Genomic DNA, 12,792 nt, shown 5'->3' on the forward strand with positions numbered 1-12,792 from the left:
CAGCAAATTCACCTTCAACATAATGCAGTGAATATTTATTTGAATAAACATGTCAAACAAATATAATTATGACATCACTATTAGTTTATGTACAAATATAAATCAATATTATCAATTAATTTGTAAATTTGTAGATGACGCATCGGGTTGAGCGATCGCTCGATGTCGCAGAAGTCCCCGGTTCGAATCCCGGCCACGACGCAATTCCTTTTATAAAAGTGAATCGATGTGTGGAAGGAAATTTATCAGAATTTAATTAAAATAGAATTTCTGTTTAAAAATGAAACCTACTTACCATTATTACGTCAGCAGTGATTGCGCGAAGTGAGTTCGTCGCCACCACCAACATAAACATGCAACCGCTATAAATTAAAAATTTTGTTTAAAAGTTAAATTTTTGTGCAAAGTTCAAGTTGACACAAACATGACAAGATATAAAGAATACCGAGCCATGAAGCTGGTCAAGGACGAGTTGAATTTTTTGTCTCTCGCTCGAATTTGCTAAGAATCTTTCATCTTCGAAGCAACCAGAAATGTTCAGATGATCTTCAATTTTAGCGAAAATTTCTGGTCCTGGAATGTCTTTGATTTTGTTGTGACTGATGTACAACAATTTTACCTGCAGATGAAATGTTTGTAAACTACAACCTGGTGTATTGATGAAGCTAATATATTACTACATACAAGTTAATATTACCATTAATTGGTTAATAACTAACCAGCACCACATGGTCAGATTTAGGCCTAGCCTACTGGTTCAACACAAATTCTTGGTTTTTGAATTAAATAGAAATAATTTTGAGCGGCCAATTAAAACATGTATCGAGTAATAGTTGTAGAAACAAATCCTGATAATAAGTTTGCAAAAATATTTTCAGTTTTAAAAAAATTGAAACTTTTTAGTTGACCCTAAAATTAACCGGTACATGTCAGGCTAAAACTGATACAACAAAATTTTGTCATTTTTTCATTAAAAAGAAGGAACTTTAAGCGACCAAGTTTATCGCAGATTCCACATTCCTTGTAGATTCAAGTAATCACTAAACCGTCGCAAAATTGTTCTGCAATTTTATATAAATTAACACAAAATATCCGACCTACACTGCCCAGTAATCTCAACAAACTGCCTTGAAAAATATCTTCGTACTAGCCATTATGACGTCATAAGAACAAATGTAAACAATTCATTATGACGTCATATGCTGTTCTAAGCAAACGATAAAAAGTTGAATAAATCGTCAAACCTTTCCAGGCATCTCAGAGATCGCCGAAATTAATCTTTCCACATCATCAGGGGAGAAGCAGCCGGTCAGATCAAGCTTCTTTAACTCCTTTCGTTGTTTCCTTAAAACGTCACAAAAGATCGCGGCTTCCGATGATGACAACAAGTTCAATAGATTTAGACTCATCTCTGTTGGAAAGCGCTGTGACGCCATATTGAAGAGTTCCATGTCGCTGGATTCGTTTAATTCGCATAAAAGCGAAATATATCTGCGTGGGTCGTCGCCATCTAAACAAACATAATAGTTAATTATTTACCGGTTGTAGTTCGCCGCGTTATAGAAATAAATTTAAGACAGAAATTTTTCATGTTTAAGCTACAAAGTCAAGTTGAAAGCGAAAACTTACTTTTCCTTAAATTACACTGGTCAACAATTTTTCAAAAATTTTTTGCTTCCGTTAAGAAAACAATTGATTCTTATGTATTTTTGGACGCTGAATCCAAAAATGTCGGTTAAAATTGCTGATTAGCTCTAGTTTAAAAGATAAAAAAAATTTTCATTTTTGTATGTTTATCTATATATGGCAAGCCTTGGTGCACTTTATTGAACACAACAGTAACAATCTACAAACAGTGTAATAATTGCATGCGTTTATATTTCAGCATAGCATATGCAACAAATAACTGCCACTTTCCAAATATAAATTTCTAATCTATTTTATCTGTTATATTCCTTTTGTCCTGTAACTCGTATACGGTTAATGGAGCATCCCTACATATCATCCTGCAAAAGTGAGCAAGCATTGATTGATTTTGTTTTCCATGGTACCTCCTTTGCATTGCAGATATGCATTGGTGAAATCGCTCACCATGCTTATCACTGACATCTCCACAGTTTGGTAGAAAAAATCCAGGTGCGAGTCCAAAAAGTGTATCTTCAGTGACATATTGCACTCCATGCATCTGTATGCTTTAATGAGATTTACACCAATTCCGTGTAGTTGTCAGCTCTTTTGTTCCCCAAGAATTTTGTGGCCAGCAACTTAAACGCTTCCCATGCAATTTTCTCTTTGTCAAATAACACTTTATCAAATTTACCGTCTTCGAAGATGATGATTCTGCCAGAAGATTCCATTGCTGTAGTCTAGAGCTGAAGTCTAAATTTCTGATTTAACTTTTGGTAGTTCCAAATCCCGGATAAGATAGTGCAATTTCTTTTGAGTTATAAGGTGTGGTTCTTTGGAAGATAGTGTTTCAACGTAACGTGAATTCTTTAGGTACCTCAGGAACAGCAAGTAATTCTCCATGCGGTACGGGACGAATTGCTGATGGAATATTTGTGTATTGAATACTTTGCTTCTTCTTTCTCGACAAACCTTTACAAACCGTGGGGTGGGGGGTCGTGCAAAAGTAGCAATCGCTAATGTGGTCAGTAGGTTCTCTCAAAACCATTGGAACAGCAAAGGGCATACATTTTCTTTTTCCGTTTAGCCATTGCCAAAGATTTGCACCACAGGAGTTACAGCATATGTTAGGGGCCCAACTCTTGTCCTGATCACCAACTTTATCTCTAAAGCTTGCGCTTTGTGGCCAACAATTTTCAACGAAATATTTTCTCGACCGACGTACCCACTTCGTCACAAGCCAACCAGCCAAGCGTAAAGTATCTGAATATTTTTCACGAAAAAGATTTATTATTGTTAAGCAAACTTTTAAGCATTTCATGTTTCAATTTAAAGTAAAAATTTTTGTCCTACATATACGCCCATTAACATTTTGCTGCATTCACACTGATCATATTATTAGCAGTGTCTTTCGCAGGCATATATGAGTGCGTGGACAGAACTTGCGTATACCTGGTTTGTGCTTCTGCGGTATTTACAAATCTATTATGTGTAAGTGTATTAAGCAAACAAATAATAGATCGTTGCATGGTTAAGATAACAATAGAACTTAGCAATAGCGACAAGTGCCTTACATAATAGAACCTGAATTACAGCTCACCATTTATAACATACTGAAGCAATTCACTGTCCTTAGACAATTATCTTGAAAATGGAATTTGCAGCATGAAACAAAATTTTTTATACGTCATAAAGACGATTACGTGGCAGCAACTTTCAACTCTGGTGGCGGCCATCTTCCACGTCACAGTCACGAGAATTGAACGGAAATAAGTCAGTCGTGCAATATTTAAAACTTTTCACATTCCAGCTAAATTTTTCGACCTTATTTGGAAACGCATCAGTTAATCTCAGTCAGCAAAATAAAGCTTCTAATCCAGCCGGGTTTTTGGGGATTTTTGCTCAGCAAATCTTTTTCGCAACAAATCGTTTCCGACTTTCAGCAAAGTGACGTCACTCAACCCTCTTCCGAGTCAAGCGTAAAACATTTCAACATATTGCACGACTCAGGATCATCTCAGGTCAACAGTCAATTAAACATTGTACAGTTTGGTAGTGATTCTATCGATTCGGCCCCATATCAAGTGCACTGCTGAGTTAATGATGAAAAAATAGTGACGTAATAATCTCAGAAGGTCTATCCGGGCTTGGTATTTTTGCCGATTAAAAAACTTCAAGATACAGAATCAGAGCATTATATAAATGAACACCAGCTGTGGTGTTTAGTGTTAAATTATCCGCAACAAATTATCTCTTGATATTTTGCATCAACCATCGCTGACCAATGACGTCATGTGACAGCGTCAAGTTGCAGTCAACATATTTGATGTGACTTAACATGGCAGAATGAAACGCCTCCAAGCCGCATGCGTGAAAGAAATACATCTTATATAGGAACGTAACAATTGAAAGAACCGCACATCGCCTGCTCAGGTTTTGTCTGATAAAAGATGGTGGATTCACCTAACCACCATGTAGTCTATCAAATTACAACTGAAGCGAAAATTTTACCCAAGCGCAGTGGAATGTTGGCTCATATACTTATATTTTCACAGGTTTTAAGATTTCCGGCAAAACAAAAATATGTCGTCATAACTCTATGGCGTATCAATGCAATAATATGGAACTTGGTGGTGATCAACCATATTCAAGTAGGGTAAATTTTTGCTTTAAAAATACTTGATTTTTGTTTCTTCCCCAAACATTTCTTGAAAGCGTTCAACAAAATATTTTTGCCGGTTCAAATCGTCTCTGGAATTTCAACGATGACGTACCCATACTTCGTCACAAGCAAACAAGTCAAGCGTCAAGCAGCAGGATAATTTGCACGAAATCGATTCGCAGCAGCCAAGCACTTATCTAAGCATTTGACGCAAAGTTAATTTGTTGGTTGGTAACTCTACGTCATACACCCCTGCTCATTCACATATAACAACATCACTGTAATAACAATAATGTCTATATAGCGACATGTTTAGGCAAAATTGTCGTTTAAAAAGTTAAACATATATGGCACAGAGATAATAGTTTTAAGAGTATATTCTACCGGGCGAAAAATAGAGCAACAAACTTCAATTTTAAAAACAGCCCTATTGCGGTAATAACGACAGATCTTTTTCGAAGATTCAATGCTGAAGAAATTAAATCACTCACCACAACTTGGTCGCAGTTGCAATGAAGTCGAACTTTCCGGAGTCGCCAACAGAAGGGGAATATTAAAGTAGTGACTGACGCATTCTGCTACATTACTTCTAACATAATTCTAGAAACTAATTCACTGCTAATTTATGTAATGAACTACGCATATACACTTCGTGAGCACGCACATTGGATGTAGTTAAAAATTCCTGTCCGCCTAAATACGTTAGAAACCTAAATAGTAGTCAGTGGAATGCGTTTCCACATATTAAACAAATTTCTGGCAAAACCTTTGGTTAAATACTTGCAAAATAATTGAAGTGAAGAAGGCGCCAACCCAAACGCTTCGCTTGATTTCTCACGCCGACATAGATTGTCTGTTGCCAAAGATTGTCTGCTGGCTCAACTCAGATTATTATTTTTATTATGGCGCTTTACGTCATCACGTCGAGCGCGTTGGTTGTCTTTTGGCTGCTGTTGCTGGTGGTCATCCAGCTTTGCCGGTTATGCATTGAAAAACGAAGGTTTTGCTTAACGCCAAGTGACCGAGCAACCTGACTCAGTGTTAATCGTGATATTGTGGGGACTCGTCCAATAAACTTCGAGTGAGAGCTTTTAAACAAGATGTGATTTGTAATACTTGATCACTTGGCGTCAGGCAAAAACTTTCATTTTAACCGAAAAAACGAAGTTATTACTTAAAGTACAAAGAGAAGTGATTAACGCGATAGTCCGCGTAGATGGAAAAATAGGAGAAGAAGTTCAAGGTGAGAAAGCGACAACGCAAATATATTTGTCACATGGCGACATTTCATTCTACACTTCACTGCATCTGTAGAACGCCAAACTGAAAGAAATTTGAACTGAAGAAAATCACAAATGCTTGATGACGTAAACATGAACCGTAATATAATGCCGTATTTTAATGCACTTGCCAACACCGATAGAGATTTGAAGGAAATGTCGATATATGCCAATTGCAATATATGATGTCGATTTTTTATGGGGCCGACGTCGGTTGAATCGCACCCCGGCCCCACCTTGCGGTGATAGTTCATAGAGGTGGGAGTCATTTCAAAGTTTCTCTGTCACGTCACAATGCAAATTTTGTTTTCTCTGAATGCACAGTCCCAGCAAATAGCATTATGGTAAAAAAGTAAGTTGCATGAAGTGCAAAGGATTAAACAATTAATTAGCAATGTTTTAAGTAAACGGCAATAGCTGTTACGTAATGCTCGATGACGTAATTATGACCTTAACAATATGCTCGCGGTATTCCACCTTCGCTTGCACTCAACTTTAACAAGGGATGGGCAGCTTTGATTTAAAAAGTTATCTTACGCCTACTTGTGGCAAATATCAAATTATCTTGAACTCGCTTGATGTCGCTTTTCTATTCACCATCCTTCAATCATGTTTGACCGGGTTTTAATCAGCATTTGTGACGAAACAAACGATACATTTTGAAATATTTTGTGAAGCAAAATGGTCAGAACTTTCGTAATATCTTTCTCATCCGCGTAACACCGGTTCCTACATCGCCGCTTTTTCATCTTCCAAGATTATCAAATATTTCATCACCAACTGGTTGCAAGTGGGTACACAGAGAATCCCCCTTACCTTCAGCTCCATAGGGTTGGAAAACCCTCCTTTCGCTCAACACTGACAGGGTTAAGTTTTTTTCGAAAGAGAATCTTCTTCAGACCAGACATGCATCACCACGCAAAGAAGAAGGTCGGTTGCAGCTATACACGCATACATGGAATGCTTGTGCGCATGCGCAACATGTTCCAGCTGTTCTCTGGACTTCCGCTTTGCTTTAAAAACTTTCAGGCTGTTTCCGTCTTTCAAAGTCAGGGTTATCGCCACTGATTCGATGAGTTTTGTCACGTGTACGTTACTTTGTCCTATTTCATCGATTTATTCTGGCTAATCTAGGCAAATATTTATGAATCAACACAACTTTTATTACGTAATAATAGGTAATGTTAAAAAGTATTGTTATCTAACGATATTACTCTTTGCTTTGTATAGAATAATAATTATTACAAAAACCACAGAAACCAACCATTGTTTTGCTTCGTGTACAAGCGATTACTTAACACCAGCGCAGCAAATAATATAAAATGTTCACATGAAAGCCAGGAAAAATTGTAGCGCACTAGCGCCAACATGCGGTAGAAATAAAGGCGGCCGGATCGGTTGATGTTTCAGAATAAAGCGCAGGGCGGTCAAATGAGGTGATAAAAATTGCGTATTTGTGTGGTTAGACGAGTAGATGTGAGCCGGGACCTTGGGTAGATACAAACTTACCATGAAACATATTTTTACCTTGTGGGCCGTGTATAATCGGTATCTACTGTAACTTACCTGCGTCTGATTTTAAAAATGGATTCTTAGAAAAGATGCTTGCTCGAAACTTTCCTGCGTCGTTCCCCGCATCAGGCTTGTATGTGGAGTAAGGACGAGATTGCGATCTCTCCAATGCTGGGCTGCAAGGTCACTCACAAGTAGTCGGGAAGCTTCAACAACACGCATCAGGTCGCACGGAGCTGGATTTTGTGTCTGGCTGGTGTTGGGATAAGCTGCATTTCGCTTTCGGTGAATTATCTCGCAAATTTAAAACTTGTAGAAGCAGTGCTGAGGCTGATGCACGTGACAAGGTTTGAAAGGGCGAAAGCCAATAATACGACCAGATGTCATTTGAAACTACACCGCGGTTATTTTGCGAGTGACGCAAAATATATTGTCTACGAGTGCATCAAAATGTGGCTTAAAAGTTAAAACTATAAAGTTTTGAAAAAATTCAGTAACTTTAAAAAATCAAAACATTTGTTAGAACAAGAGTTTAATAAACGACACTGACAGCGTTAAGTTGTTTCAAAAGAGAATCTTCCTCAAAACCCCGTCTCCGCCAGTGGAGGGGCTGCATGGAGGTTCTTGAGGACGACCGGATATCTGGATATCTGATAGTCGGGGTCGAGTATGGACCACTTGGGTATGTTGACGGGAATAGGGGCGAGGCAGCTCTGGTTAAGCGGGATGTCGTAGCCCACCATGCACCTGAGGGAGTAGATAATGACAGATTTGCTGATCGCTTTTGGCGCGTTCAACTTGTTTATCACCACAGGGGATTTCCCTTCGAAATCGAATGTCGCGCTGCTCGATATGAGCTCCTGGACCAGGTGGATACCCTAAACAGAAAGCTTCGTTGAAATATCTGTGATTGATACAGTTGTGACGTCACAAAGACACTTACCTTCTGGTTAGCGGCAACTAGCGCTCTCAAGTCGGCCAGGTTGCCATGGAGATTGTGGGTCCGGCTGCAACTAGTGAATTCTCCTGGGAGCGTGAGAAACGCTGTTACTTCTGTGAGGTAACAAGTAAAAACAAGTTCAATAGGGTTTAAAGCAGTGGTTCCCAACCTGGAGTTCGCGGACCAATTGGGGGTCCGTGAGTGTCTTGGTTGCATGTAGGCTACTTTATTTCTCTATTGTTTGTGCAACGAAAGAAGAGAATCATAAACATTTTAAGACACTATTTCATTGAAATTTGCAGCAGCTCCCAAATATATCCGATATTACAGTAAATATCCCTCAATAGTAGGTTATGCATTAAATAACAAGACATTTTCTCATTGAATTCTTGGCAAATTTTAGGTACGGGTCCGCAGGCTTGAGAATTTATTAAAAGGGGTCGGCAACTAAAAAACATTGGGAACCACTGGTTTAAAGGTAATTCTGACTCATTAGAAAACCAGAAACCGATTCGTCATTTCACACAACAACTACCATGAAACTTTTCAGCATCATATGATACGAGAAAGCACATCATTCACAACATTATCACATAAATCCCAATCACATCCCAGCATAAATGGCAACCTTCTCATAGTGCTTCAGTAGCGGTTGGTTAACACAAACACCGTTGCTACACAACTATGAAATTTTTGAACATCATATGATAAACTTCGTGATCAGATCTATAACATTTATCACATCACCAAGCAAATCACATGATCATACTCACGAGATTGATCAGGAAGATGAACTCCTCCAGCACATGGATGATTGGAAACGATGCAATCTCCTTCATTGATCTCTATTGCCCACATCTGGTACTGCACGCCATCCAACATGGCCCCTAGGTGGCCTGGGATGTGAGAAGCGTTGGAAACAAGACCACCATCGGGTCCGAAAAGAGCGCACGGGAAGTCCAGTCGCTCCTGTCGATTCATGTAATGTTCCACAATAAACAATGACACACAATGATCAAAATAGAATTACAACAACTCAGTTATTAAGAACATATTTACACAAGCAAGTCTTGCAATATACACAAGACTATACAGGACTTTCAACGAATGAACCACAGATAAAATGTCAAGGGCTGGGAAATCTTGGTGCAACATATTCGTTAGAAATTACACCAAACAAATAAAAGCAGTGTTGGACGATTATCTAGACCAGTGATGTATAAATAACAAACATGTATAAATACGACAAGTTCAAGCCAGACAAATACCTTAATGTTAGTGGATATTGCTGTCCGTTGTAGAATCCTACCTGTCTGTTCTGCAATGCTCATGAACCTTTGATGTCAAAGGTCAGAGGTTATAATATATTGATAAGATCAGTGATCCCAGTCTAGCACACACACAATAAAAGTTAATCAGGAATGACAAATAACCCAACCCCACTTACAACTACCCCCATAATCATTGTATGCATTTGATATTCAATTTCCCAGTTATTGTCTTTCGGGTAAATTGTCAGTCATAAAAATCGCTTCGAAAAATTCAGTCCACGAAATAACAATTAGCAATTACAAATAACACCTATATATTTAAAATAACGGAGAATGACCCAGAACCAAGCCGCACCTTACAACTACCCCAATGGTCATTGCATGCATTTGATATTCAATTTTCCAGTTATTGTCAGTTATAAACTTGCTTCCAAAATCTGTATCTACGAAATAACACTGACCTGTGTGAAAATATAGAGAGTTGGATGGCGTCCAATTCTTTGCCAATATGCTTCGGCTTTCCCTTCCCTATCATGATGGTGACGTCACCTGAATAAGCGAAATTTTTGCAAAATTGTAATTTCTAATCGCGGCATGCTACAATGATGTTGTCAACCTATCATGTAAGAAAAAGACTACCCTCATCAAACTCTAAGTGATGTCACCATGATGTCATAACGCAATACCTTTCTTGGTCATCTCTGCCTTGCAGTCGGGTTCGACCAAGATTGTGCTATTCTTGTCGATGATGATCGCTGGACCGTGAATCACCTGACAGGTCCTCAATGAAATGGACGTTAATGTCGCTAATGTCGAGATGACCTCCATCGAAATAACTTGACATCACCTGCACAACACATGTTTTATTATGACATCACTTATTGTAATAAACAGTCAATGCATGCAGTTGACAACATACATTTGCTCTTATGTCTGGTAAGATCTTACGCACAGAGATACAGAGCATACTTAGGGTGTGTAAATTTTGCCATTTTAATTAACGTTTAGTGACAGTAGTAGCATGAACTACGACCAAGATACCTTTTGTAGCATGTTATCTTCACAATCACTTTATCAGTTACCTCGGATTGATGAAATTATGCACGGTTTGTGATTTAAGTATTTGTAATAAGACGATAGCACAACATACACATAGGTGCAGCAAATAAAAATTTAGCATTGATATTTAACAACACTTTACATCATCACTAGGGCAACCAAAAGTCAATATGGTCAATTTTTTTACCTGCTCAGAATGCTATGAAACAAGCACAAAACAAATTTCAGCTTTGTACGACGTGTGGTATAGAAGTTATTAGGTCAGATAAAGTCAAAATGTTATGTTAGGTCAAAATACGGTCAAATTGTTTCGTTAGGTCTTTTTTTAGGTCAAAATCTATTAAACTTGTAATTTTGTAACCATTTTGTAATATTATTCTTCCGTTTTTCTCTTTTCTTGTACCGCAAATAATTCCAGTCCCGCAAATTTTACTTAGAACCAAAGCCACAAAGAGAGGGAAGGCTTTTCAGCGCGTTTGGTGACGTCACGATGTGACGGCATTGCATTTGAAACTGCAAGTTGTCAATCTTAATACGCAGAAACGAAAAAAAAGTCAACACTAGAAAAGCATTTGTCATTTTTAAATGCAGCTTTAGATTAGAAAGTTGCTGTAGACAGTGTAGAGACTATCAGTATAGCGTTTTTCAAAATGAGGTCAAAATTTCAACTTTGTAGGTCAAAATAAGGTCAAAATTTGCAAATTTTAAGGTCAAAATTTAAAATTTTTAGGTCAAAAAACTGGTTGCCCTAATCATCACAAACTGTACATCAAACAACATCAAACAACATCAAACAACACTGTACATCGTCACAAACCATATTGTTACCTGTCGTACAACATTTGCTCTGGCAACAACATTTCCAGACACAGATTGGCGTCACAGTTAGGGAATCCCCTTCCTGTAGCATGTGGGGCCTGGGTGGGCCCCAACAGATTCAGGGAGGACTCGGGCTGACGACAAACAAACCCAACCGGAAAAATTGCATAGACCAGACCGTGCTGCGACTGTGTCGCTGTCAAGCTGTGATGAAAATGTTCAGCTGTCATAGAAATCAAACAAAATAAGACAACATATACTATTGTCAGTAAAAATAATGCAAAACGAGACAAGAACAAATGAGACAAGTCGTCTTTCTCCAAATTTTGAACGTAAACTTTAATTTGTAAAAGCTAAAAAGGTAAAAAATATCAAAAACGATCGAAAGAACACAAGATAGTAAATACAACATATACACAAAAATATAGCAAAGCATGTAGAGTCCAAACAACACATACTAGCACATATCGGCACATTGAAATAAAAACAAACTTTGTTCTGTTGTTGACATTAACAGGAAAATTTGTGCCATTGTTGAAGTTTTGCTTTAATTCAAGATTTGCAAACAAAATACCTGTGGTGCTTGTATGGTGACACCAGCTGTAGTAGACTTGAACACATGCTCATATTCCCCGTCGTATCGACTTAGATCTAGGTGGCTTGGGATGTGAGGAGCGTTGGAAACAAGACCACCATCAGGTCCGAAAAGAGCGCACGAGAAGTCAAGTCATTCCTGTCGATTCATGTAATGTTACACAAAGAATATTGAGTGTTTTCACGACACACAATGACAATAATAGAACTAGGCCTACACCTACTCAGTTGTCAAGAACATATTTACATAAGCAAGTCTTGCAATATACACAAGACTATACGGGACTTTCAACGACTGAACCACAAATAAAATGTCAAGGGCCGAGAAATCTTGGTGCAATAAATTCGCAGAAATTAGACCAAACAAGTAAAAGCAGTTTTGGACGATTATCTAGACCAGTGATGCACACAGCAGTCTCCAGCTTAAGTACGCAACTTAAATCTGGTCGGTTTGTGCGTAGTTTGCAATGTTTTTGTTATTTCTTCCCTTGAAGTGTGCACAGTGACAGAACTGCACATCACAATCAACCCTTTTAAGCCGTAACAATTACACAAGTATAATTTCGTCTGCTGGGTTTACAGTTATGACAACAAATGCACAGCTTGGTCCTTGAGATGAACATTTTAATTTAGATTAGTAAAGTAGGCCTAAGTATCAAACTTGTAATCGCGAATAAGTTAGTGTACCAGGTCGTGGATTCAAATCTGCATGCACTTTATACAACGCTTGCATGAGATGGGTGCAGTAGTGAGCTAGCCTGCAGTAAAATTGTACAAGTTTTTGCAGATGAAATTATTGTGTTAGGCGGTGAGTATAATCGCACAGTAGCTTACTCCTAGTAATTCTGTAACTTTTAACTGCGCATGATGACAGGCAAAGGCAAGCATTTAAGTGAATCTCAGAGATTAGAAGTTATCACCGGGTTGAGGGAGCCAGCTCCTCCAAGTAAGTAAAGTTTTGCTCGGAAGGACGAAGTGAGTGAAGACATTATTCCAAAGGTTTAGAAGAATCATCAAGAAGATATTCGA

At 38.2% G+C, this 12,792-nt stretch overlaps 1 protein-coding gene and 1 long non-coding RNA gene across 3 annotated transcripts; both read right to left on the reverse strand.

The window, feature by feature from the left end:
• Positions 1-1,251: 1,251 nt before the first annotated feature.
• Positions 1,252-5,245, reverse strand: LOC143453431 (uncharacterized). The gene is made up of 3 exons (XR_013115182.1): positions 4,780-5,245; positions 1,630-4,485; positions 1,252-1,510 (listed from the first exon to the last, which is right to left on the reverse strand). It is a non-coding gene; the product is annotated as an uncharacterized LOC143453431 (long non-coding RNA).
• Positions 5,246-6,175: 930 nt separating this feature from the next.
• Positions 6,176-9,366, reverse strand: LOC143452378 (5-oxoprolinase-like). 2 transcript variants are annotated; one of them, XR_013115023.1, is made up of 5 exons: positions 9,289-9,366; positions 8,794-8,989; positions 8,024-8,133; positions 7,135-7,958; positions 6,176-7,056 (listed from the first exon to the last, which is right to left on the reverse strand). XR_013115023.1 is itself a non-coding variant. In XM_076953326.1 (4 exons), the coding sequence occupies exons 1-4, from the start codon at positions 9,349-9,351 to the stop codon at positions 7,662-7,664; spliced, it is 666 nt and encodes a 221-aa protein (XP_076809441.1). In that variant the 5' UTR covers positions 9,352-9,366; the 3' UTR covers positions 6,176-7,661. The 2 variants fall into 2 exon arrangements, 1 of the variants encoding a protein (XP_076809441.1); XM_076953326.1 differs by having other exon boundaries at positions 6,176-7,958.
• Positions 9,367-12,792: the final 3,426 nt, after the last annotated feature.

Source organism: Clavelina lepadiformis, chromosome 4 (assembly GCF_947623445.1).
Source record: "Clavelina lepadiformis chromosome 4, kaClaLepa1.1, whole genome shotgun sequence".
NCBI lineage: Eukaryota > Metazoa > Chordata > Ascidiacea > Aplousobranchia > Clavelinidae > Clavelina > Clavelina lepadiformis.